A 27,032-nucleotide genomic window follows, 5' to 3' on the forward strand; every position below is an offset into this window, starting at 1 on the left:
TCAAAAGCATCAACTCTTCAGCACTCAGCTTTCTTTATGGTCCAACTCTCACATCCACACATGACTACTGGAAAAACCATAGCTTTGACTAAATAGACCTTTGTTGGCAAAGTAATGTCTCTGATTTTTAATATGCTGTCTAGGTTGGTCATACCTTTTCTTCCAAGGAGCAACCGTCTTTTAATTTCGTGGCTGCAATCACCATCTGCAGTGATTTTGGAGCCCAAGAAAATAAAGTCTGTCACTGTTTCCATTGTTTCCTTATCTATTTCCCATGAAGTGATGGGACTGGATGCCATGATCTTAGTTTTCTGAATGTTGAGCTTTAAGCCAACTTTTTCACTCTCCTCTTTCACTTTCATCAAGAGGCTCTTTAGTTCTTCACTTTCTGCCATAAGGGTAGTGTCATCTGCATATCTGAAGTTATTGACATTTCTCCTGGCAATCTTGATTCCAGCTTGTGCTTCATCCAGTCCAGCATTTCTCATGACGTACTCTGCATGTAAGTTAAATAAGCAGGGTGACAATATAGAGCCTTGATGTACTCCTCTCCCTATTTGGAACCAGTCTGTTGTTCCAAGTCCAGCTCTAACTGTTGCTTCTTGAGCTGCATACGGATTTCTCAGGAAGCAGGTCAGGTGGTCTGTTATTCCCATCTCTTTAAGAATTTTCCACAGTTTGTTGTGATCCATGTAGTCAAAGGCTTTGGCATAGTCAATAAAGCAGAAGTAGATCTTTTTCTGGAACTCTCTTGCTTTTTTGATGATCTAACGGATGTGTTCTATAATATATAAAAATTCAATGCACATGTAGTCTTGCTAGATATTATAATTGGAGGAATTTGTAAAGGGCACGCAGGATCCCTCTATTTTTTCCTTTAACAGCTGCATGTGAATGTACAATTATTTCAAAATAAAAATCTAAATTTAAAATTATAATGTCCTTACTTTTTCTTTTTTCCTTTCTCCCTTTAAACTACATTATCCTTTTAAATATATATGTAAATTTTTATATGCAAGAATATAAATCTTTTCTATGACTCTACCTTATTTACTCTGCCAAACTTTCCAATTAATTCTCTTTTTATTGTGATTTCACAGAGGAAAAGACTACATTTTTAGAATAAGGATATACATTAAGTTGTTTATAAGGAAATTTGTACTATTTAATAATCTCCCGCCTATGTTGGCTCTTGCTCGTGCTATGCTTAGAATACTAGAAATCCTTGTGTATTTTAAAACAAAGGGAGGGAAAAGCCAACTAAAGTCCCTCTCTCTACTTCTACCTCCTTCTCAATCTAGTCCTTTCCCCTGTAGAGTCCATCACCTTCTATGATCAAACTTCTCAGTAACAAGACTTCACAGAGTGAGTACAGAGATAAAAGCAAGGCTGATAATGTAAAAACAAAAGCTGCCCAGAAAGTCAGAACACAGCACTTTATTTTAATTGCTATATTAAATAAAAATCTGAGTAAATCAAAGCAATTCCCACTAACTATAATTGAGATGCTGGGAGCAATGACTCAGAAATGCATTTGAATTTCTGATTCTGCTTTGTACTGGCATTTCTGAGCTAATGTGCTGACTTTAAAATACTCTACTTTTGCTGGAAATCTGCTTGAGGCATTGATACGTATTTTCTTAAATCCTCTGAAAATACTGATTTTCGGACTTCACTAGTGGTCCAGTATTTAAGAATCTGCGTGCCAGTGCAGGGGACATGGGTTTGATCCTGGTCCAGGGAAATTCAAATGCTGAGGGGCAACTAAGCCCATGTGCCACAACTACCTACCTAGTCCAAGCTCTAGAGTCCACAAACTGCAACTACTGAGCCTAAATGCCTAGAGCCTGTGATTGCAACAGGAGAAGCCAGGGCAATGAAAAGCCCATGCACCACAACTAGAGAGTAACCCTCACTCACCGCACCAGAGAAATCTTGTGCACAGCAGTGAAGACCCAGCGCAGCCAAAAATATACATATATACATAAAAAAAATTTTTTAAACCTTAAAAAACTACTGATTTTCATGGTTACTAAGATCACATCACAATGAAGAATCTCATGATCTATATGGCCAGGTTAGAATTCCCTGTTTTTTAAGATCAAAGACTTCATTTTTACACTCATTGTGGAATCTCAAAATTTATTACATTATCTGGCCTTTGTTCCTTCATTATAAGGTCAAATAATTGATGTCACATTAGAAAAGGGAGGGGAAAAGTCAATGAAGTTTTCCTCACTTTTAAAAAGTTTCTAAATCAGATTGGAAAAGGCTACAGCTGTGGAACATTAAATTTAAAAATAAAAATCACATAAGTAAACAGTGCTGCCAAGCACAAGGTCACTGTGTTAATACATAATACGTAACTGACATTGAGTCATCACTGTTCAGATATTCCCTGGGAGGGTCCTTTCTGTTTAGTCATCTTGGAAGACAGTTTGCTGTCAGATTGGATTCAGATTTAGTTGGGTATGGAAGTGATACATCAATATTCCGGTATGTGAAACTTCTTTTTATAGGTAAGAAAAGCTCTTATCTTTGCTTGTTCAGAAGGCCTCAGCTCACAAAATAAGGGATTTTTAAAAATCCTTGAATTACGGTTTTATGATGGAAACTCTCCCCCAGTTCGTTACATTTATAATCACCTCATAAGCTTCGTTTTAAGGCAACTTCAGTTTTCTCTAAGTTTTATAATCTGTTGTCCAGATCGAAACCTGATAGGCCAAGTGAGGAGATAAATGAATGCATTTTCCATTTCAGTGCAGGCGCTGGAAAGCTCAAAATTGAAAAAAGGAGGATGGGGAGGGAGGTGGGTGGGGGGTCCAGGAAGGGGAACACATGTAAACCCATGGCTGATTCATGTCAATGTATGGCAAAAACTATTACAATATTGTAAAGTAATTAGCCCCCAACTAAAATAAATAAATTTATTAAAAAATAAATAAATAAATAAATAAATAAATAAAAAGAAAATTAGGAAAAAAAATTTAAAAAAATTGAAAAAAGGAGCAATATGATACGCAAAATCTATTTTAATATCTAGGAAAGTCATCCCTGCAGTCTGAGTAACAAGATCATGCCCATCATCTCACTGCTCAGAACTAAGATGCATAAACCACTATTTTAATTTGCTTTTATCTGTAAAAATAAGCAACAAAATTTCAGTGGCTGTGATTATTATAATGATGCTATAAACCTCTCTAACAGGATACCATAGATGTGGAGCAACTTTCCACACAGGTGAACTAAGCATAGTTGAACATTGCTGTGCCTAGGGCCATGAATCCTGGATTCCAAAGAAAAAATACTAGGCCAGAAAGGAAGCATATATTGGGGAAACATGTATTTACTAATAACACTTATTTAGGGTACTTTAGATTCAGAGAAGATCATTGATTACATGAGTTAATAATCTGAGGCTATTTGGAGTACACAAAGACATGTGAGACTCATTGTTCATCATCGAAAGACTAGTTAAAGGTGTTAAGAATCCCTAGTTAGAGGTGACAAGATTCATAGCTATGAAAAGATAACTTGGAATGCAAAGCAACAATTGGTAAGTGCAGAAAATAAATGCAGTTGGAGTTCACAGAGGGGACAGATCACTTCCAGATAGATTAAGCAGACAATATTTCATGGAGAATGGAACATTTTAGTTGAATATGCAAATTAAAAGATTAAATGTTTGTAAAGTGTCTAGGCCCTTTGTTGAATTCTGCATGGAAATCATGGAAATTTATGTCATGATCCTGCCCTAAAAGAGTTTATAATATGGTCAAGAAAATGACTCATAAACACATAAAAGGCCAAGTAACACTCAAAGATAAATTTCAAGGCAGTGCTAGAAATGATCACGACAGAAGGCAGTTTGTTATTAGTTATGCTAATTACTTATGCGGTAAACAGTTGCTTTAGACATTAGCAGAAAAATGATACCAGCATTTGATAGGAAAGCTATCTCTTTTTGTGTCCCAGGACTCCACATACCCATGTTTTTCTCCCTACTATTCCAAAGACTCCTCCTCAATCTTTTTTGTCTTTTTTGTAGGTTGATCCTTACCTGTAAATGCTGAAGTAGCTTAGGGCTCAGTCTGCGGCCCTCTTCTCTCTTTTGTCTCCGTTCACTCTGTTGAAGATCTGATCTGCTGTCATGCCTTCAAATTCTATCTACATGCTAATGGTTGACAAATTGTATCTCCAGCCTGGACATTTTCCCTAAAGGCTTGCTTTGCTTATTTTCATCTCCCTGTTCAAACCTCTAGGTGATCATCTACAAGACAATGCAGATTTAATGTTAACCAGAGTTCCTAATTTTCTGTTTACAATTTGCTCCCCTTATAGTCTTTCTCCCTTCAGTAGAGAGGGGAGTTGCTTGGGCAAAAACTCTAGAGTCATTATTGACTTTTTCTTTCAAACTGTCTATCAAATCTATCAGCAAATGCTATTAGCTCTACCTTCAAAATGTACCCCAAATCAGACCACGTCTCACCTCCTCCTTTACTTGAATTCTGATTCCAGAACCTATCAGTAACCACCTAGATTATTATATCTGCCTCCTGATGCAACTCTTCTCCATCCTTGTTTCAACCAAACAGTAATTTCTTAAAAATATTAGTCAGAGCCCATCTCTCTTCTACTCAAACTATCCAAAATGACTTTTCATCTTACTAAGAAAATCTAACATTTTTATGTGACCTACATGGTCCTAAATGAGATAGTCCTTCCTTCTCTCTGACCTCACCTATTTCCACATTCTCACCTTCTTGATGTTCCTTAAACAAGCCAGGGGCACCACTGTTTCAAGCCCTTTGCTCTTGCTGTTTTGTTTGCCTTGAACACTCCTGCCCGAGTTAACTTAAAACTTACTCTTCCACCTCCTTCAAGCCTTTACTCGATAAAATATCCCCTGGCCACCTCACTCTATCTTACACTGGGTTCCCTCAAATAACTCCGATAGAAAGATTTTAGAGCAAGTTGTTTATTGGGGAGACAACCCCTGGAAGGGCAGGAAAGGAATGAGAAATGAGCCAGGGAAAGGAGGACAAGATAGGGAACACTTGTAAGCAGATTGCTTCTGTGGCCACCTGGGGCTTGTATCCTACTGGGAGCTCGAGGACATTGGACAGAACATGCCTGAGGGCTGTCCTGTGCGCAGGCTCTCAGCCACCGTTTCCTGTGAGGCACAGCTTGACGGATGCTTCTGGTCTTTGGTTCTGTTCTTGAAAATTAGAACTCTACAATTGTCTTATTAAGGGGGAAAACATTGGTCAATGTTGAGTCAGTCCTTTCTAATATCAGTAATTTCTTTCAGATATTAGATCTGAAGGAAATAGATGTTCTGTTGAAAAGATTATAATTTTGTTTGTTTGTTTGGTTGTTTCTGACTGCTTGGTTTTTATACCTAATAAGCTCTGAGTCTGAGTATGCAGGGAGAAGAAAGGGTAAACATACGAGTATACACACACACAATGAATACTCGAGCGGTCAAAACACAAACATGTTTACCCCATAAATTGTGCTCAGCAAGAAGCCCTTAAATATAATTTGGTGCATAAAAATTTAACATATTTTTAAAATAACCTCAGTGATTCAAACATTTTTCAAATTATTTTCTCTTGTGTTTTCACAATACAACTCCGTGTTTAGTCTATACTTTAAAAAAGATTTTCTAAAGGGTCACAAAATTTACTGAACCTTCAACTCAGAAGGGCTATTCCTAGCAGAATTATTTGTCCTCTGAACATTTTATATAAAATCCTGAGCAGGAAAGGACAGGAAGCCCGAAGAGCCCCTCCAGCCCCCATCAAGTAACTCTTTCCTGCCTGTCCCCGAGTTAAGGCAGATTCGAGAAACAAAGCAGGAACCCTGGGTTGACTTTCTACCTTTTATCCAAGATATCAAATTGAGCATCTTCCTTTTATGCTATTAGTCAAAATAAAGTTTGGGGTGAACTTCTCGATCCTCTTCCTTTGTCAGAGGCCTCCAAAAGCTCTCACATTTGACCACAGTCTCTGGTCTAATGAAGACTCTCCTCACTCACCTCTCTTGGCTCTGCTCCTCCTCTTTCTCATCCTGAGGGATCTGTCCCAGGGTCCCAGCCTTACTTTCTGCACTGATCAGGCCTTTCCACGTGAATGTCTCCTAGCCTGGGACTGTTTCCCGGCAGGTATCAGGTAACTGGGGCATTTAACTGCGAGGTTAGTGAAAAGGCTTGCTGTCTAGCTGTGATATCGACTCAATTTGCAGTTTGACTCAATTAGCCGGTTTAGAGTCTAGTTTCACAGCTGGAAAGTTCACACATACAAATCAGTAGTTTTGAGAAACCTGATGAAATAATGGCTAGTTTACCCTGAAAAGCTTTGTAATCTAGAAGCCAACCATCTGAGTAAATGCCATGGTAATTAGATAATTATCCCAGCCCTGCGGTTGCCAGGGCCTGCTGCCAACACCCTGCTTCCCCACTTGCTGCAGGTTCTGTCTCACAAGGCTTCCTCTTCTCAATTGCCTCACCAAAAAACAAAACCAGACCTGGTTATTCACTTTCAGAACATCCCCACTGGGTCCCCACTTCCTAGAGTTGTTTTTAATACATTTTCACTGTTCTTCCACTCTCACCTTGTTACAGCCAAAATCTTAATATCATTGGGCTTTTAGCTTTCATCATTAATAACGGAGCCAACTAATTTAGTGACTATACCCAGGCTTCACCATAATGCTGTGCATGGAACTGGCTTATAGAAAGGACAGATAGGACCCAGGTTTTCTGAGACTGAATCAGATGATATCCAAGGTGGATTTCCTCTGCTGCTGCTGCTGCTGCTCAGTCGCTTCAGTCGTGTCCGACTCTGTGCGACCCCATAGACAGCAGCCCACCAGGCTCCACCGTCCCTGGGATTCTCCAGGCAAGAACACTGGAGTGGGTTGCCATTTCCTTCTCCAATGCATGAAAGCGAAAAGTGAAAGTGAAGTCACTCAGTCGTGTCCCGCTCTTAGCGACCCCATGAACTGGAGCCTGCCAGTCTTCTCTGGCCATGGGGTTCCCCAAGCAAGAATATTGGAGTGGGTTGCCATTTCTTCTCCAAAGGATCTTCCTGTTGTAGGGATCAAGCTTATGCCTCTTACATCTCCTGCATTGGCAGGCGGGTTCTTTGCCACCAGAGCAACCATTTTCTCCAGTGTACATGAACTACTTTTCTGAAAAAAAAATTTTTTAAGAGTTTGTTTCTCAACTTCTTTTCAATGTTCACTTTTAAAGGTGTTTGTGGTTGGGGTTTGCACAACACCTGAGAAGGTTTGGTTATTCCTGTCTGTGACTGTTTAGGTTGAGTGTCCCAAGGCTCATTAAATAAAAGACAACAAACAGGGATTTCCCAGTTGTAAATGAAGGAGGAAGTGTAGCCTTTGTTAGCAAATCTTCCAGGTTTCAGTTCAGTTCAGTTCAGTCGCTCAGTCGTGTCCGACTCTTTGCGACCCCATGAATCGCAGCACGCCAGGCCTCCCTGTCCATCACCAACTCCCGGAGTTTACCCAAAACCATGTCCATCGAGTCGGTGATGCCATCCAACCAATTCATCCTCTGTCGTCCCCTTCTCCTCCTGCCCCCAATCCTTCCCAGCATTAGGGTCTTTTCCAATTTTAGTAATGGCCAAACTGAGCACAATAGTTTTCTTTGCAGATAAAATTTAGCAGAAAATTATAAAATAGCCACTAAATGTGATATTTTGAACAACCAAATGAGATGATTTTGACTTTTTTTCTTTAAACCATTTTGATCTCCTCATACTTGTGACTCAAGGTTCAGTAGAGTGGAGAAACGGGGTATTTATTGACGGTTTCCACAGAGAAAATAGATCATTTCAATTGTAGTGATTCAATTCAATTCAAATTGTCAAACTTTTCTTGAGTAACTAGGTGGGAGTCTAGCAGTGTATTAGAAACAGTGGGGCATTCAAATAACTCACGAAGACAAATGTCCTGGAGGAACTCACAATTTTTACACAAAGACAGACAATATATATCTCCTAAATATAAAATGGGCTTCAATATAAGCACTGGGTCATCAGAGCAAGAGTCATCGTAGCTCAGGAGAGGGAGAGGTTAATTCCAACCAAGGGAGCAGGAAAGATTTCTTAGAGGAAGTGAGATTCTGGCTCACTTCTGAATAAAGAAAGTGTATTAGTCCCCTGTTAGTTACAGGAAACAAAATTCCAACTAGCTTGAATTTTAAAAAGCAGCTCATCAGCTTCTATAATAAGGATGTCTTGCTTTAGGCAAGGTACATACAGGAGCTAACATGATGATGTCAGATTTAGTTTCCCTCTCTGTGTTGATTTTGCAGCATTCAAGTTCTCCACAAAGATGACTGCTGAAGACAGAAACTTATATTCTTAGGGCTGGTAATCTAGGCCCTTCTATTTCCCAACAACCATCGATTCAAAATCAGTGAAGATTCTCATTGGCTCTGCTTAGGAACCTGCCATCCTAGGCCATTGCTCTGGGCAATGGGTCACACGCCCCCCACTGGAGGGGGCTGGGCAGGGGCAGGCACCATGACTGACAGTTCCACCAGATCAGGCAGAACTGGGGAACTGTGGCTTCTCCCAGGAGCAACAGAAAGTACAGGCAGCTGAGCAAAACTACTGGACAAATACTACCATTACCGTATTTCATTTCAGATGGGTAGAGTGTTGTAAGGTATATGAGGGCAAAGTCTTTGTGAGCAAAGGAAAGAGCTTGGGCTGGGATGTGAATGTGGGAAAATGCAAAATAAGTTTGAAAAGAGTGAGTACAAGATGCTAGTGGTGACAAAGGAATTCTATACCTATGATTACAGTCTCTGAATTGGGAAAATTTTAATGATGTGTTTTCTTTTACTTAGACACTTATGACTGGGGAGTTTTGCATACATGCAGCCATACATACAGCAATTATTTAAATGTAATGGGAACTTACTATTTGAAGTATATGCTGTGAATACTTTTGTGAAGCAAAGAATTAAACTGTCACCAAAACACTGACCTTTAATGTTTTTGTCTTGTATTTTCAAAAGATTATATATTGAGTTTGCTTAGAATAATGTATACTTAGATTAAATCTCTTTATCAAAAAGTGAATTTTATTTCATTTAAAATATAACTCAGCCTAGGCTGAGTACTGCCCATTTCTAATAAATAATAAATGTATACAAATGCTTCCTTGAACTTACATCAGTAATTATAAAATCATCTACCAGTTTTAAAAGCCTATTTAGATGAGACATTTGTTTGTTGGCATAGTAGAGACTAAATGTGAATTCATCTCATGATTCACAAGATCCCCATGGGCTATGGTGATATTGGTGATTGAAACTGCACCAATTGATGTTTTCATCCTTTCTGTCCTTCAGAAAGAAAAGAAATCAAAACCTATGTTTTTGTTATTTAGAACTCATTGCATCAAGCTCAGATTATAGACAGAAAACAGGGTTATATCCTTACTAAATGAATTTAAAATATAAATTAGATATATGGGATTCTGACCTTGAGAAATAAATTGTAGAGGTGACAAATTGGTGAAAACTTCAAGCTAAAAAATCCAAACAGAGCTGATGAAGTATTCTATTATTTGTAATTGCTGGTCATGGACTGTGGCATAGAAATAAAATGTCAATTTTCAGCTCAAACTCTGTCTTGAACTTCATAATTTTGATCATGGTAACTCTCTTCACTCTGCATGAATTTCCCTGTTTTCACACTGATTCATATTTTACAGAGAAGTTGGAACAATATATGAAATAATAAATATGAAGCACTTTATGTTCTTCAGAATGAAGACCCCAAAATAAACGAAATAATAGTAAGGTGGTTGTTGTTCAGTTGCGCAGTGGTGTCTGACTCTTTGCAACCTTTGCGGACTGCAGCACACCATCCCCTCCTGTCCATCATCAACTCCCAGAGCTTGCTCAAACTCATGTCCATTGAGTCAGTGATGCCATCCAACCATCTCATCCTCTTGTGCCCTCTTCTCCTCTTCTCTTCAATCTTTCCTAGCATCAGGGTCTTTTCCAGTGAGTCAGCTCTTCACATCAGAAAGTCAAAGGATTGGAACTTCAGTTTTAGCATCAGACCGTCCAATGAATATTCAAGGTTGATTTCCTTTACGATTGACTGGTTTGATCTCCTTGCTGTCCAAGGAACTCTCTAGAGTCTTCTCCAGAAGCACAATTTGAAAGCATCAATTCTTTAGCATCAGCCTTTTTTATGGTCAAATAATAGGGCATACTATATGAAATACTTGCTTATAAAACAAGTAAATTAGGCATGAAATTTGATATTTTAGAAGGATTCATTTCAAAATATGATTTTACAAAATGTTAAACTAGTACATCTAGAATCAATCAATCTAGAAAAAATTGACTCATACAGAACTTTTGCAAAACGTATTTTGCACTATGCAAAGTTATGACTTTGTGATTTAATCAATGCTCAACACATAGAAAAGAATGAGTTAATACAGTGGTACTCAAGAGATATGTGCCATTTAAAATCATGATTAACAAAAAGTCATATGATTGTTATCTGCCTTTTAGATATTTTGTATAATACTAAACATACTTCCCAATATAAAATAAAGTCTTGAAAATCCATAGATATTAGGCAGAAGAGCCATGTGTGCCCTGTCCTATAATTTTCTTGAGGACCAGACTAATGATAGTAAGGTGAGGAATTTCCCAAGATAGTTGAAATCCATATATCCAGCCAGAATATACTCCATATGAGGCAACTGACATAGTCACAAAATTTTAAACAAGGTGCAATATGTAGTATTGCTTTCATGTTTAATAACAGAACATCCTGATCAACTTGGGCTTCCCTAGTAGCTCAGCTGGTAAAGAATCCATCTACAATGTGGGAGACCTGGGTCGGGAAGATCCCCTGGAGAAAGGAAAGGCTACTACTTACCCCAGTATTTCATGGACTCCATGAATGTACATGGAGAATTTCATGGACTGTTATAGTCCATGGAGTCACAAAGAGTCAGACAGGACTGAGTAGCTTTCACTTTCATCCTGATCAAACTAATATCCATGTCCAGTTGGGGAACAGGGTTTCAAGAATGGGATCAATGTATAAAAAGGATGGGATAAAAAATGAGCAGCCTGCCTCCTCCCTGCCTCCTAAATAGACCCAGCACACCTGAAGAAGCTGTTGTTGTTCAGTCACCAAGTCATGTCCTACTCTTTGCAACTCCATGGACTGCATCACCCAGGCTTTCCTGTCCTCCACTATCTCCTAGAGTTTGCTCAAATTCACATCCACTGAGTCAGTGATGCCATCCAGCCATCTCATCCTCTGTTGCCCCCTCCTCCTCCCGCCCTCAATCTTTCTGAGCATCAGAGTCTTTTCCAATGGGTTGGACCTTTGCATCAGGTGACCAAAGTATTGGAGCCTCAGCATCAGTCCTTCCATTGAATATTCAGGGTTTATTTCCTTTAGGATTGACTGGTTTGATCTCTTTGTGGTCCAAAGGACTCTCAAGAGTCTGCTCCAACACCATAGCTTAAAAGTATCAATTCTTTGGCACTCAGTCTTCTTTACAATCCAGCACTCACATCCATACATGACTACTGTAAAAACCATAGCTTTGACAATATGGACCTTTGTTGGCCAAGTGATATCTCTGCTTTTGAATATGCTCTCTAGGTTTGCCATAGCTTTCCTTCCAAGGAGCAAGCATCTTTTAATTTCATGGCTGAAGTCACTGTCTGCAGTGATTTGGGAGCCCAAGAAAATAAAATCTGTCACTATTTCCACTTTTAATATTTGCCGTGAAGTGATAGGACCAGATATCATGATGTTCGTTTTTTTTTAATGTTGAGTTTTAAGCCAGCGTTTTCACTCTCCTCTTTCACCCTCATCAAGAGGCTCTTTAGTTCCTCTTCACTTTCTGCCATTAGAGTAGTATCATCTGCATATCTGAGGCTATTGATATTTATACCAGCAATCTTGATTCCAGTTTGTGATTCATCCAGCCTGGCATTTTGCATGATGTACGCTGCATGTAAGTTAAGTAAGCAGGGTAACAATATACAGCTTTGTCGTACTCCTTTCCCAATTTTGAAACAGTCAGTTGTTCCATGTCCAGTTCTAACTGTTGCTTCTTTTTTTTGTCTTTTTTTTAATTATTTTTTTTACTTTACAATATTGTATTGGTTTTGCCATACATTGACATGAATCCGCCATGGGTGTACATGTGTTCCCCTTCCAGAACCCCCTCCCGTCTCCCTCTCCATCCCATCCCTCTGGTGTAATTGTTGCTTCTTAACTCACAGAAGACACTGATGTTGAAAGCATAAAAAAGAAGTGGCAATTGTTGGCCTTCATTTCCAAGAATCCTTCCAGGTCTCTTATCCTATATCCTGTTCCCAATTTCCCTTCATTTCTTGACTCTTTTTCTTCTGATCCGTAGATGAACTTGCTGTCTCTCTCTCACCCCTAATTTTTTCAACCTTGTTTTGGACCCCTAATTCTGTTTTTCATCTTTTTAGCTTCTCCATGATTTGACTATTGATGATTTAGTTATCCACCTATTCCTCATATGTACAATAAACCATGAATAAAAGACACCTGCTCATTTTCCCTGTGGCAGCCCAGTGGAGCCTGAACCAAGATGCTGTTTGATTATGAAATGAGATCTGGTTTAAAATCAACAAAAAGATTTTGAGTAGGATCCAGCAAAATCTGGCACATAGCTCATCATGCTCTTCCTGGCTAGGTTAGGATCATTGGCCATCCCTTACTAATCATCCAATGCCTGTGACAGAGATTGGCCTCCATTGCAATTCTTGGTACATAAAAGGACTTTAGGAATTATTTAGTAAAAGAATGAATAAATTATTATAAGTACCAGCTATAACATCTAGAACCGATTACACTGGTTTTTGAGGGTGTGTGTGTGTATGTGTGTATGTGCTTAGTCAGTTGTGTCCAACTCAGTTGTGTCCAACTCTTTGCAACCCCAAGGACTGTAGCCTGCCGGGCTCCTCTGTCCATAGAAATTTCCAGGTGAGAATACTGGAGTGGGTTGTCATTTCTTTCTCCAGGGGATCTTCTGGACTCAGGGATCAAACATGCATCTCCTGCATTGGCAGGCAAATTCTTTACCACTAGTGCCATCTGGCAAGCACTTTTGAAGGTGTGCATGAATTTATAAAATATGATGAATCTTTAATTAGTAGAACATATTTGGTGAAGATTTTCATTCACATTTCTTTTAAGGAAAGAAAGCAGGAAACAACTCAGCACATCTACTTGTCGTCACTTTCAGAACATCTGTGATTTTAAAACAACTTTGAAAATAGTCACTTGCCTAGAGTAAGGTCTGACTTCTGCTGTATAAGCAGTAAAATGTTCTAAATTCATATGTACTCGTACATACCCTCATGGAGGGCAATTAATAAAATACCAGTTATGGAGCCCAAATCTTCTTCACACTCTGGTTCTTACAGGGGGATATGTAGGTGTATACTCAACTCATTAAAATTAAGTCAAAGAAAAAGAGGAAGGTAACAACAGATGCACCGTCCCAATCTCTTGCATGAAAAACTGCACATTTCCTCTTGGAATCCCAAATAAGAATGTTTACAGAAGCAGTTGATGAAAGCAGCATGGGCTGGCATATAAAATGCTTGCTGTTTCGCAGGAGGAAACATCTTAAATAGCGTGCATCTCTCTCTCCATCAGCTGGTGCTCAGTGTTTGCGTTCCTTCAGGTTGATCGGCTGGATGTGGATAGCTTGTTTAGCAACATTGAATCGGTGCATCAGATATCAGCCAAGCTGCTGTCATTGTTGGAAGAGGCCACGACAGACGTAGAACCAGCCATGCAAGTAATCGGTATGTTTATTCTCTTCTCAAGTTCTCCAATACAACAGGAAATAATATTTTAATAGCCTCCCATTGCTTTGGTTTTATGTTTCTGACTCACCAAGCTTCCCAGGAGATATATAAATGCTAAACGCATCTTAGGGCTCATTGTAATTACACACTCTGTATTTATTTTCACGTGGGTTTATATCCATTTGCTGAAGTCCCTCAGTAGCACTAAGCACACCATTTGCTTTTTTAATTTCCAATCTTTCAACCTCTTTGCCTTCCAGATGTTCTCTTGTTTAGTTTTATGGCTAACAGTTACTTGATTCTTAAAGAATTAAACATTTAAATACTTTAATAGCTTTACTGATTTTAATCACAATGTCTCTTATTCATCTTATGACTAGGAATCCACTGATTTGGGGATTGTAACATTTGCAAGGAGAGTTTATATGATTATTAAAACAACTTAACAACTACTTTTCTATGCTTTCCCTTTTTCTCTATATTGTTTGCTTTTCAAATATGTTTCTACTCTCACACAGTCATAGATTATTTTCTTATTCTGATAAGATTTTGAAAAAAATAGAGAAATAACTGGAAAACTGTTGGGTCAAATTTTTGTTCCCTTTATATTCTCCATTCATTGGGCATTTATATATCAAATCACCTAATGAATATCTATTAAGCAGTAGCATATGCCAGGATTCTTAGGAGCTTCAAGGGAATACTGTGTTGTGAACTACTTGAAGGTGATTGTCACAACCAAGATACCACAGACACAGTGCCATGTAGGCTAAAAAATTTTTTTAATGTGCTGTAATCATTTTTTCTATTTCACACAAAATATTTAATATATACTCATTACAAAATATTAAAACAATTTGGGAGTATACAGTGTAATTCAATCCACCAATGCAATAAGCATCCCCTTAAATAACCATTATTATCAGTTTGATACGCATCCTTCCTTTGAGACACACACACACTCACACCTTATATCTTTATTCCCCCTCATTATGTCTTTGTTAATGGGGCTTCCCAGGTAGCTCAGCGGTAAAAGAATCTGCCTGCAATGCCGGAGCTGCAGGAGATGCAGGTTTGATCCCTGGGTCCGGAAAATCCCCCAGAGGAGGAAATGGCAACCCACTCCAATATTCTTGTCTGGAGAATCCCATGGACAGAGGAGTCTGGTAGGCTACAGTCCATAGGGTCCCAAAGAGTTGGGCACGACTGAAGCGACTTAGCATGCACACACACAATGGAAAAATGGCATGAAATTGATTTCGTTTCATATTGATTTTGTTTCCTATTTAAGGAAGATAAGTAAGACTGATCTTGTACAAAGGTGAAACAACCTGGGCTATTTGTAGTGTTCTACATGTCAAAGGCCAGCCCACTTAAAAATATTCTCCCACAGACAGGTTTTTATTGTCATTTCTTGTGATTAAATGTCCCCATTATATACTGCAGAACTTCAGGCCATAAAGAGAATACATTTACACAGGGAGTCAGACAATTCTTGAAAATGTTGCTTGGGCTTAAAGCATTAGGTCAGATTTCAGCAAGTGAGGTCCATATTGAGAAGACTAAGTGGAAATAATAGTGTGAATAAAACCATGGACAGCAAGTGCCAAGTGTGTTTAGGAAATGGTGAGTGACCAAGCTGAGCTGGAATGAAGGATTCACGTAAGGGAGGAGTGAGAAATGAATCTGTAAGTGTAGAACAGGGACCAGCTGTACTTGGAATCAAAGTTTGAAATTTACTCTGCAGGTAATGAGGAGCCATTAAAAGATTTTTCAGCAAGGATGTGATGAGACACAAAAGTTTCTGGAGAAAAGAAACTATGGCAGGTATGAAAAGAATAGATAGAAAGAGAAAATAAGTCCTAGACCAGTAAATAAGTCATAGATAATTTAGCCATGTGGTAAGAAGCAGCTAGGCTAAGGTGGATACATTGAGAATAGAAAATAGGTGTCAGATTCAAGAGAAATGTGGAAAATGCACAAACAAAATGTAGGGGTTGGTTGTATTTGCTGGAATCAAAAACAATTCCAGGTATAAAGAGTCTTGTATTCTGATTTGTCTAGAATATCTTGGTTTTAACCTGTTCAAGCATCCAGTCCAGTCCAGTCCAGCATTTGTCCTGGACTTCCTTATTTTTAAGGATGATCGTTATTTATAGTTGCACCACAGAGATTTGGTAAGACCTCTTCATTTTGCTTTAATCTCTGACATGGCCTCTCTTAGCAGAATGTTAAGAGTCCGGTGCATTTGAAAGAGTTTTCATGTTGTAAACTCTGAAAGAGAGCCCGTCTCTCTTTTCCCAACCTTTTCTAGTCTCAAGGATACTTATATCTTCCTTTGAAGTACAGCACACAGGGAATTGACTGATAAGATGATGACTTTTGGACATGAACAGCTAGCAAGAGCTAACTGCTTCCTGTTCTGGTGGGGGTGGGAGATGTACTTGATGCTGCAAGTCCTGCAGCCACTGGGTAGAGTAGCAAGCTGTGTCATGACCCATACTGGGGGGCTTATGCCCTAAGCCATGACTAGTGGGAGGCATGAAGCCCCTAGAATGACAGTCAATGGGTTTAGAGGGATACACAGAGAATTAATGATTAGATGCAAATGAAATACGTGAAGGAAGTGGAGGCCATTTGTGTCAAAAGTGAATTTTCTGACCATATTGTAATGTTGCTGTTAACTTTAACTCAGAAAATGCAATGTGTTAATGTAAATTATCATATGAATACATATTTTGGTGGAGCATCACAGTAAAATAATGCTTTTTACTAAAGTAAGAAATCTGTGGAACAGAAATATTGTGGTGCATATGTAATAAACCTGTGATATTCTATTAATTGAAATGGTAACTGTAGTCAAAGTTCACATGCAGTTTTACATATATAAAATTGAAGTGAACTATATATAATATTCAGAGAATATACACACTTTTTTTGGTGTTGGTCACTAACTAGCTTTTAGAAATTGCATTTTGTTCAAAGTCAGTTAGAAGTCTTTAGTTAAGATATTCAACAAACAGATGGAAAAAGTAACTTCAGTTTGTTAGTCTTTACAATTGCAATTACTGAAAACAAAATTTATCCCATGGAAACAAGGAACTAACTGAAAGATAATTAAACTATGAGAGATCATATTGTATAATAGATTTAATTGTGAAACTTTATAATTGTATTTTGGAAGACTTGAATTATGAAAAGAAGCTTTTGGCAGAACTTCTATTTAGTAGGATAACGTTATATACCCTGTACCAGAGTTTACAACATCTAGAAAAATATTAAAAAAATCACAAATAGAAACAACTTGTTTGATGAGATTTACTTTGCAAAAAGAGAGAAAAGAAAATGGAAGCAAGAAGACAAGAATGTTGAAAATATTTAAGCTCAAATATTTACATATTTTAATAGAGAGATATATAATCTGAATTTTAATATCTCACATTTGGTAGAATTTTCTCTGAGCTTATAAGGTGCCTCTGTATTAGGAGGAAAGTATTTTCACAATTAAAAGTATTATGGTTTACATATTTGAGCAGCCAAATAAATAATGCTAGCATTAGATTTTAACCATAGAATAAAACAGAGTCCATACTGATATGAATAAATTAGGAGAAAGGAAAGCTCTTACTTACTTAAATTTCGGTGAATAAATATAAAGGAAAGAGGAAAATTTAAAATCTCCATTAGGTAAAAACTATAGTCATAGTCATAATTATTATAGAAGACTCCACTGAGTGATGTCAGATTTAATGAGTGAAAGTTTGAGGAGAAATACATTTTCATAGTTTCAAAGTGTCTCCAGCGTAAGTATTAACTTCAAAGGGAAAGATGGTAACTTTTCAATGAGAAACCAGGCGAAGAGTATCTTAACCAAGTGAGTGATCAAGGTCAACAGTACCAGGAAAAACACACATTCATATCATGAACCTTGTGACATAGGGCACAACATCATATCTGTGGTGCTTTTGTCCAAAAAGATGTGCAAGCACGTCCAATCATTAGAAAACATTAGACAATAGCAAATTCAAATGAAAGACACTGAAAATAACTGATTAATATGGTTCTAAAATGCCAAGGTCATTAAAGATATTGTAAGACTGAGGAGGAACTCTTAAAGACTGCAGAAGACTAAGGAGGAGTAACAAATAAATGCAAGTGGGAGCCTATATAGACTAGGATGGTAAAATACCATTAGTGTCAAAATTCAAGTAAAGTTTTTAGTTAATAGTATTAAAGCAAATGTTATTTCCTTTTACTGAAAATTGTCCTATGTCGATGGAATATTGGGGAAAATGAGTGAGGGATATTTGAAAACTACTGGTACTATTTTTGCAACTTTCCTATAAAACATAAAATTAAATTCAAAATGCTTAAAATATAATGGCTTGCAGAGAAAACCCAATTGAAGTTGCTCACAATTTCAAGTTTACTAATGATAAATTGTAATACTGAGGAAGATTATCAAAAATTTATGAAAATAAAAAGTAAACCAGTAAGACCATAGTTAAAAAGAAAGAGTTGGAGGCATAATTTTAATTTCCCTACCCTTTATATCTGGCCTGGCTTCATGACTTTCTTTGACCAATAAAATGTGGCAAAGTTGATATTCTATAATGGCTTTGTGACAGTCATTGTCTACTCAGGGAGAGAGAAGGTTCAAACAACCCAGTCATGCCAGTCAACACAGTCAAGGCCTTGAACGTGTGAGTCAGGCCCTCCTTGGCCAGCTGACTTCATGCTACAGACTGCAAACCTATCAATGAATCCCATTAACACCACAAGGAGACAGGCCATCCCAGCTGAGCTCTACTCATATCATCAACCTGGAGAATCATGAGCAGATAAACAGTGTTGTTTTAAGCCTTTAAAATTTTCTTCGGGTGGGGAAGGGGGCTGATTTCCTGCATCAATAGCTAACTAATACAGATGCAGAGAAGAGATTAACTAATTCAGCTCAGATAATAAAGAAAAACTTGATTTGGAAGGTGACTTTTAAGCGAGGACTTGAATTTACAAAGATGGAGATTTGAGCAAAAGACTTCTCAAATTACATAGCACAGAGGCCTCAAGGCAGAAGAATATGGGAAGTTCTGATACAGGACAGCAGTTCAATGTGACTGGAGCATAGTGACAAGGAATACAAGTAGCCATATAAATGGAGTTCACTGGCACTTTCATCACTAAATCTTTCATCTTGCATTCCAAAAGGTAAACTGATTTGGGGTGAGATTTCCAAAATCATGTTGCCACAAACTGAAAAGCATACCTGTTCCATTTCTTTGTCCTTAGATGGCACGAAAGAGTTTGTGATTCACAGTTCTAGTGCCAAAGGAGAAACTTTCCTGATACATAGATAAGCCAGGAGAGCTTTACTCAATAAAAGCACTTGGGATTTGGATGAGGTTCAAGTTTAAGCACAGCGAAGCCCATGTTTGTAGATCCGAGAACTCTGGGAAATTGTCTGGACTATCGTGCCAAGATAGAAACTGGATTTTAAAATCTTGACTTAGGCAGGCTGCCTAGATAGGAAATGGGTTTGAAATTTTTAGGGATGGGAGTGTGAGAAGTGACTCTTGTTTCCACTTAAAGATCATTTTGTAACAAATGAAGAGTGAACAAGGACCAAACAAGTAAAGTGATAGTGCAGAGTTGAAGAACACACAGGCAGCAATCTCAGGTTGATTTCGTTTATATCCAGGCTCAGCGGTTGCTAGATGTGGGCTTGCAGGCAAGTCACAAAGCCCCACTGAACTAAATTTGAGGCAATAATACCTACCCCACAGAGCATTTATGAAGATTAAATAAAATAACGTATATAATGATAACCAATGCCCATTCTTCATCAGTAGCCGCTGCATGATGTTACTAACTTGTTATGATCCTGAGAGTATTAAACATACCCACCCATTCACAAAGCTTGATTTCTTACATACAAAATGTGAACTTTTTAGAGATCCTGATCATGTTTTTCAAACAAAGATTCATGGGCATGTGTGGTTTACAGGTGTTCCCAATATTTGTGCACCTTGATAATTTATCTATCGATACTATGGCAACATGTTTCCTCCTATGGAGGATGATTTGAGATACCAAGTATCATTTCCACATTTGATAAAATGAACAGCAATTGCAGCAGGTGGTCCTCAAGGAACTGTGCCTTCTGATATTCACACTGCCATGCAGTCTGGTCCCATAATGACTCTAGATGGCCCTGAGAGCCATCAACTAATACAATGCATAGGAAGAGACCCTGTGCCAAAGTCTTAAGGCTGCCATAGCCTTAAGAAAGCTGGACGTTCCTACATTTTGTTGATTTGGGGAGCCTGCCATTTAAGAAATCCAGCTACCCTAGTGAAATATCACATGGATAAAGATTAGACCTGAGACTATCTAGTGAGAAAGTGGTCCCACTGTCCCAGCCTCCCTGCCAAGGCACCCAGACTTGGGAATGAGCCACCTCAGACCATCCAGCCAGTTAAGCCTCTGAATGACTGCAGCCCCAGCAAACATCAAGCAAAGCAGAACCACTGAGCTGATACCCGCCAACCCACAGAATCAGGAGAGAAGATCATATGGTTGCTGGTCTTAAGGCACTAAATTTTAGGGTGGTTTGTTATATAGTGACAGAGAACCAAAACAGGGCTGTGTCCTCTTCTATAAATTTTCAACAATGTTGTACTGTTTCAGAGTATTTTTAAAAGACTGAGTTATGAACATGTTTGAGGTTACTTTCTCTGCTTACTTCACACACACAGTAAAGAGAACCAGAGCTGCGGAAGCTTGTAGTATAGGAATTACAGTTTCTTACATGCTTTTTCCTCAGGGTGAGTTTATCCTTGGAGACAAAGACAGTATAGAGCTTTGTGTTCTCTGAAGATGGAGTGGGTGAAGCACTGTTACTCTGTGGCAGTCCTTTGTTCTCCTAAAGCTGTGTCTCTTGTATGTCCCTGAAGCAGGAATCTGTGCCCTTAACAGTGATTCTGTGAAAAGAGATTAGTCATTGACAATGATGCTGTGTGGGAGATGCCACAAAGTAGTTCACCTGAATCACTGTTCTGGTTCTATTATATTGCACGAGTGTGTGTGTGTGTGTGTGTGTGTGTGTGTGTGTGTCACTCAGAACGTGGAAAGGCCTGGCCTTGTTCATCCTGACCAGTGAGGGCAGGTTTGGGAGCATCACCCCTGCTCAGTGGGATGCGTGAGGCCAGCAGGTGGACAGAGACCCAGACACAGCAGCAAAAGGTCAGGGTGTTTTATTCCAAATACTGTCAGTAACAAGAAAGCTGTCAGCTTCAGAAAACAGGACAGAAAAAAAGGTGGGGGGGTTCAAGGTCAAGTACACACAAATCCACAGAGGAAAGGAAAAATCAGCAGGAGGCAGTCACCAGGATGCAATGCAAAAGTTGGACCTCCAGTCTCCTGAGTGAGGTCAGGGTGGGCCCCAGGTCTACCAGGACTTAATTTCTCATAACAAAAAGAAAACCGGGAGGGCTTAGTAACAAGTTCTATAGTTCTGTTCTCTGAGGAGAAAGTGAAGTTCTACAATGTGGAGCTGGCTCCTGGGGGTCAGTGCTGAGTTGTGCCATTAGACTTGAAAGGAGTTGTGAAAAGTCAGATATTGTACAGAATACACACAGAAGTCCCAAATCCTGTGAGTGTAAGAGTGCTGTGAGTCCCTGGACACTCTCCCAACTGTTAGGAAGCCAGAAGGAGAAGCTGTTAGCAGGGATGCCACACTAGAGGGGTACAAGAGCCTGGCAAGAATGTAGCTTTTGGAGGGAGCCAGACCCATGCCCTGACACTGGCTCCATAACTGCTACCTCCGTGTTGGGGCAAGTTGGTTGATCAGTGAGGACTGCCCTTGCCTGCCTGGAATAGAAACTTCACCAAAAGGACTTTTTTCCCTCACATGACAAGAAGTCCATAACTCAACAGTCCAGAACAGAGACACTACTTGCTGGCTACTTCCAACTTTTTCCTTCCCAGTACTTAACTTGTGGTGTTTGGCTTCATGGCCTCAAGATGGTTACTCCACTGCCAAGCATGCTTCCTGCAGATAATAAGAGCAAAACCATCTCCTGCTCTGGCTTTTTTCATTTGGGGGAAATAGAAACCTTTCCCAGTGACTTCTCCTATATCTCATGATCTCATTTTATACACACATCATTCCGTCTCTCTCTCCCTCCCTCCCTCCCTCTCTCTCTCTCTCTCTCTCTCACACACACACACACACACACACACACACACACACACACACAGACTTGACCACCTGAACTACCAGAGATTGGGGAAAAGGCTAGTATTTTTAAATGGGTGCATTTGTGGTCCAAATAATAAAAGTTTGGAAGATGAAAGAATAGATAAGCAACTGGCAACAGAAGGCAGGTTCACTGGTTCATTTTTTCCAATGGGGATGGCCAGACCTTGGCGGCAGAGGGGAAAGACAGAGTGTGCACCCGTCTAGGACACAAGCCCCATGTAGGGGGAGATTCTTGTCTGTTTTGTTATTGTTGTGTTACCAGCACCTAGAATAGTGTCCTCAATAAGTACTTAGTGACTGAATAAAATGAATGGTGGAGACAATGCTCAGTATCCAAGATACCAGTTGGTACACTGAGGGAATGCAGTAATTGTCATTGCTCTTGTTGTTACCAAGTCCTCCTGTGGTTTTTCCTGTGTCATTTTCCAAGGCTAGTAGGTGGTGAAGAGCAACTAGCAGAGGCAAGCATTCTCAAGAGAGGTATTTACCAAGGTGGATAAATGAGGGGACATGGGTTGGTCTAAGAATGTGGTCCTTAGCATTATCAATCCTGAGGAGGGAAAGTTATTGTACCTTTTCCCAATCTAGGCAGCGGAAACGTTTTAACTTTCAACTCTCAGAGAACCAATGTTTCCTTAATGTGTGAGTTGTTATAAAAATCCCAACGTGGAGTTAAGGTATCCAGGAAGTCAAAAAGGTTCAGGAAGAGACCTTGAGTTATTATCAAAATAAACAGCTTTATCCTTGAGTGTTGGTGCTACACTAATACTTAAAAAGAAAAGAAAGTGTAGTCATTCAGTCTTATCCAACTCTTTGTGACCCCATGGACTGTAGCCCACCAGGCTCCTCTGTCCCTGGAATTCTCCAGGCAAGAATATTAGAGTGGGTTGCCATTCCCTTCATGGGGTCTTTCCAACCCAGGGATCGAAACCAGGTCTCCTGCATTCCAGGCAGATTCTTTACCATCTGAGTCACCAGGGAAGCCCAATTCCAATCCGACCATCTCACTGATCAGGTGAAAAAGCTAAGAGCCTGAGTTTCTCCAAATAGCATCACTAATTCTAGACACAGTTATATGGGAGCCCTAGCTCTTCCTAATATAGGTCTTATTACATATTACATACTGTCCATCTCTACTGCCTACTATTGCTCCCCAGTTTATCCTGCCCATCTGTTACACTGTCAATGATGGAATAGCCTTTCCTTTGAGAGACCCCAGCACAATTATGACATTGTCCTCCGTGGCGCTGGACGCAACTGTGGTCCTGGGACAGGACCCCACAGTCTGCTCTGGCTCCCTTCCTTACTCTTTTTTTCCTTTTATGGTCTATCAACCCCTTACTGATCTCACCCTGTTCCCTCCTAAAACCACTTCTCTAAAATTGCTGTTACCATGTCACCAGAGACCTCAGAATTGTCAAATCCAATGAACACATTTTTCTGAATTTATCATACAGTAGCACTTCTGAAAATTTTTAACCGAAAAATTCCTAACATCAGAAGAGAAATTTCATGAGCCCCAGGGAATGTGGAGTTCCGACCTGAAGCCACAGCCACAGGCATGAAATAATTTGAAATCTCATTTTATCTTAAGAATTCAAGTAAATTTTCCATGCTATCCTTTCACATGAAAATAATGTTTTTTTCCTTCAAATATCTTTATAAAGCTGATACTCAAGGGACATGCTTGTTTGAATCCTGTGGCTGCACATTCCACCTGGCACTTGGGTTTGAATTTCATAACCCTAACCAGGGTCCCTGGAGTATCTCTTAGTAGTCAGTGTTATCCCCAGGCGAGGCAGGAACTAAACGAGACCAAAGGCAAAGGATAGTGGCTTCTGTAAGCAGCATTTACTCTCCAACCTCTTCCTTCTCACCTCCCTCCTCATTTTGCCTTCCTCTGGAGAACAGAGGAGGCTCAGAATAAAAGGAATAAAATGTATACACCTGGCATTTGGGCTGGCTGAGCTGCTGCCTTTTTTAGTCCCAGTGGCTAGGCTCCCATCCAGGGAGGACAGCAGACCGTAGTCAGTCTGGTGCAAGCTGCCAGGAAAGCTTTTTCATCTGGTGATGGCATATTTACTCACTCAGGAAATGACAATCAGAGGCTTGTATTATCTTACTCAGATCTCAGAACTTCTTTTCTGGAAGGGGGTCATACCTACGCTCCGTCCTCAGAGCAGTCCCACTCCCGTCTCTGTATTCTGAATGCTCTGTCTTGACAATCAAGTTTTACTCAGAACTACAGAACTACCTTTTGGGATAGATCTTAGATCACAGTTTATGCTTGAGAATTTTTCCTCCCAGGTTCATTGAGATATAATTGATATATTGTACTGTATGAGTTTAAGGTGTATTGCATAATGATTTTATTTACATACATCATGAAGTGATTATCATAATGAGTTTAGAGAACACTCATCCTCTTATCTAAACATAAAATTAAAGAACAAAACCTTACCAGCTTAAAAACGTGTGCTTGCTAAGTTGCTTCAGTAGTGTCCGACTCTTTTTATAGCCTGCCAGGCTCCTCTGTCCATGGATTCTTCAGGCAAGAATACTGGAGTGGGTTGCCATGCCCTCCTCCAGGGGATCTTCCTGACCCAGGGGTGGAACCCATGTCTGACGTCTCCTGCATTGGCAGGTGACTTCTTTACCACTAGCACCACCTGGGAAGCCTAGATATTCTCCTACTATTCTTTTTACACAGTGTTTGTCTATTGTGTAAAAGTCTAAAGTCTTTGTGACTAGCAGATGCAAGCTATTATATTTAGAATGGACAAACAACAAGGTTCTACTATATAGCACAGGGAACTATATCCAGTATCCTGTGATAAACCATAATGGAAAAGAGTATGAAAATGATTATACATATAGCTGAGTCACTTTGCTGTACAGTAAAAATCAAACACAACATTGTAAATCAACTGTATTTCAATAAAATTTTTAAAAACATGAAGCAAAGCAATGTAAATAGCTCATGAAGATAAGATTTAAGAGTAGGCATCTTTGCTTTTTTCCCTTTCTTTTTTTTATTATGATTTTTTTTCTCCCAGTTTTATTTATTTTATTATTACTATTTTTTACTTTACAATATTGTATTGGTTTTGCCATACATTGACATGAATCTGCCGTGGGTGTACATGTGTTCCCCATCCTGAACCCCCCCTCACCTCCCTCCGCATCCCATCCCCAGCCCCGAGCACCCTGTATCAAAAAGGAGATAAGTAAGTGCATTTTAAAAAGTACATTTTCTTCCTCTTTTTGCATGGCAGTTATTCTGAGGGGAAGCCAATGTAGAAAGTCTTGGGATGCAGAATTTTTTAAAAAGAAGCACACGATAGTTATATTTATTTCATAGGTTTCTGGTGCTTTTGTGACAGATATCCAGGAGGGAAATTACCTTCGCCGGTTTTGGCTCAGTCCCTTCTCCACTCCTAATCATCCCTTCAAACCCACATGCAGTAGACAGAGCAGTTGTCCTTCACCACTGAAGAAACGCAGCCCAGAGTTATGTTACCATGGAAACAGAATCTTTTTTTTTTTTTTCTGCAAGACACATCGCTTCATCTGCACTATTATGAAGCAGAATACATTGGTAGGGCTGGGAGGGGAATCAAATATTCTGCCCGCCAGTATTGTGCTTGGCCTCTGGGTGAATAGATGACTTTCAATTAGAGCACTTAAATATCTTTTAACTTTAATCATTGTTATTAGAGGCCCAACAGAATTTTACTTGGAAAAGAGTAAAAAATTCAACTCTGCTGTTCAGGAGAGAGCTATAAATTTTTTCAAGCTAGAACATTTCTGTTATAGAAAATACAAGAGAATTTACAATTAATGGTTTCATTGTGTGCAAAATAAATGCCTTTGTCCTTTGTGTTTTGACTTTCTGACTTGATCCTACTGTGGATTTATGAGATTGTCCAGACCTCTTTCTTCCTTTGTCTCTACTCTAAGCTGCTGTGTAGTGAACATACATATTTACAATTTTCTCTGGCATTAGGCTGCAGGTATTCAGGTTTGCCCTTCCTGACTTACTGCCAAGCCCATCTGAGCCTTGACTCCCTAGCCCAGCCAAAGCCCTCTCTCCCATTTGCTGCCTGCTGTAGTGACTGCAAGGCTTGCCTTGTTTTATGCCCAACCCTAAATTTACCCACTGTCCTATTTTATTCTCTCCTCTTTTAACTACTCTCTTTCTTACTATTTGTGTTGCTAACTGTCGTGAAGGGTGAATCTACAAGACCTCCACTGGCAAGAGGATCAATTCAGTAAAATCCCAGAAATCTAATAAGAAGCCCTCAACCCTTCAGTTCCAAAAATGCTTATAGTCACTGCATTTTCTTACAAGTCCAAACAAACACTAAAAAAACAAGTAAAACATACACACACATGCAGAGTCTAATTTTAATCATAGGGAAATCCCATAAATGAGAAGAAAGAAACATCTTTTATTAGTTGTATGTAAATTAGGAAAATGGGCTTCCCAGGTGGCTCAGTAGTAAAGAACATGCCTTCCAATGTAGAAGATGTAAGAGATGTGGGTTTGATCCCTGGTTCCAGAAGCTCCCCTGAAGGAGGGCGCAGCAACCCACTCTAGTATTCTTGCCTGGAGAATCCCATGGACAGAGGAGCCTGGTGGGCTACAGTCCATGGGGTTGCAAATCATTGGTCATGACTGAAATGACTTAGCATGCACAAATTAGAAAATAACATAACACTTTATAATACTTTAAAATTATTAGTATCTTAGTAAAAATAAAAACAAAAATAAACAAATGGAACATAATTAAACTTAAAAGCTTTTGCACAGCAAAGGAAATCATAAACAAAATGGAATGACAACCCTCAGAATGGGAGAAAATATTTGCAAATAAAGCAACCAACAAGGGGGTA

At 39.2% G+C, this 27,032-nt stretch overlaps 1 protein-coding gene and 1 long non-coding RNA gene across 2 annotated transcripts in view; one reads left to right on the top strand and one right to left on the bottom strand.

Moving 5' to 3' along the window:
* ARHGEF38 (Rho guanine nucleotide exchange factor 38) overlaps nucleotides 1–27,032 on the top strand; it is a 139,381-nt gene that overhangs the window by 56,993 nt on the left and 55,356 nt on the right. Inside the window, exon 3 of the mRNA XM_081484065.1 lies at nucleotides 13,750–13,873. Within this exon, the coding sequence (XP_081340191.1) occupies nucleotides 13,750–13,873 (124 nt within the window). The remainder of the gene's footprint in view (nucleotides 1–13,749; nucleotides 13,874–27,032) is intronic.
* LOC145503851 (uncharacterized) overlaps nucleotides 1–27,032 on the bottom strand; it is a 54,996-nt gene that overhangs the window by 9,988 nt on the left and 17,976 nt on the right. The window lies entirely within an intron of this gene.

Source organism: Giraffa tippelskirchi, chromosome 1, assembly GCF_054371585.1.
Source record: "Giraffa tippelskirchi isolate mGirTip1 chromosome 1, T2T-mGirTip1v1.2.pri, whole genome shotgun sequence".
Taxonomy (NCBI): Eukaryota; Metazoa; Chordata; class Mammalia; order Artiodactyla; family Giraffidae; genus Giraffa; species Giraffa tippelskirchi.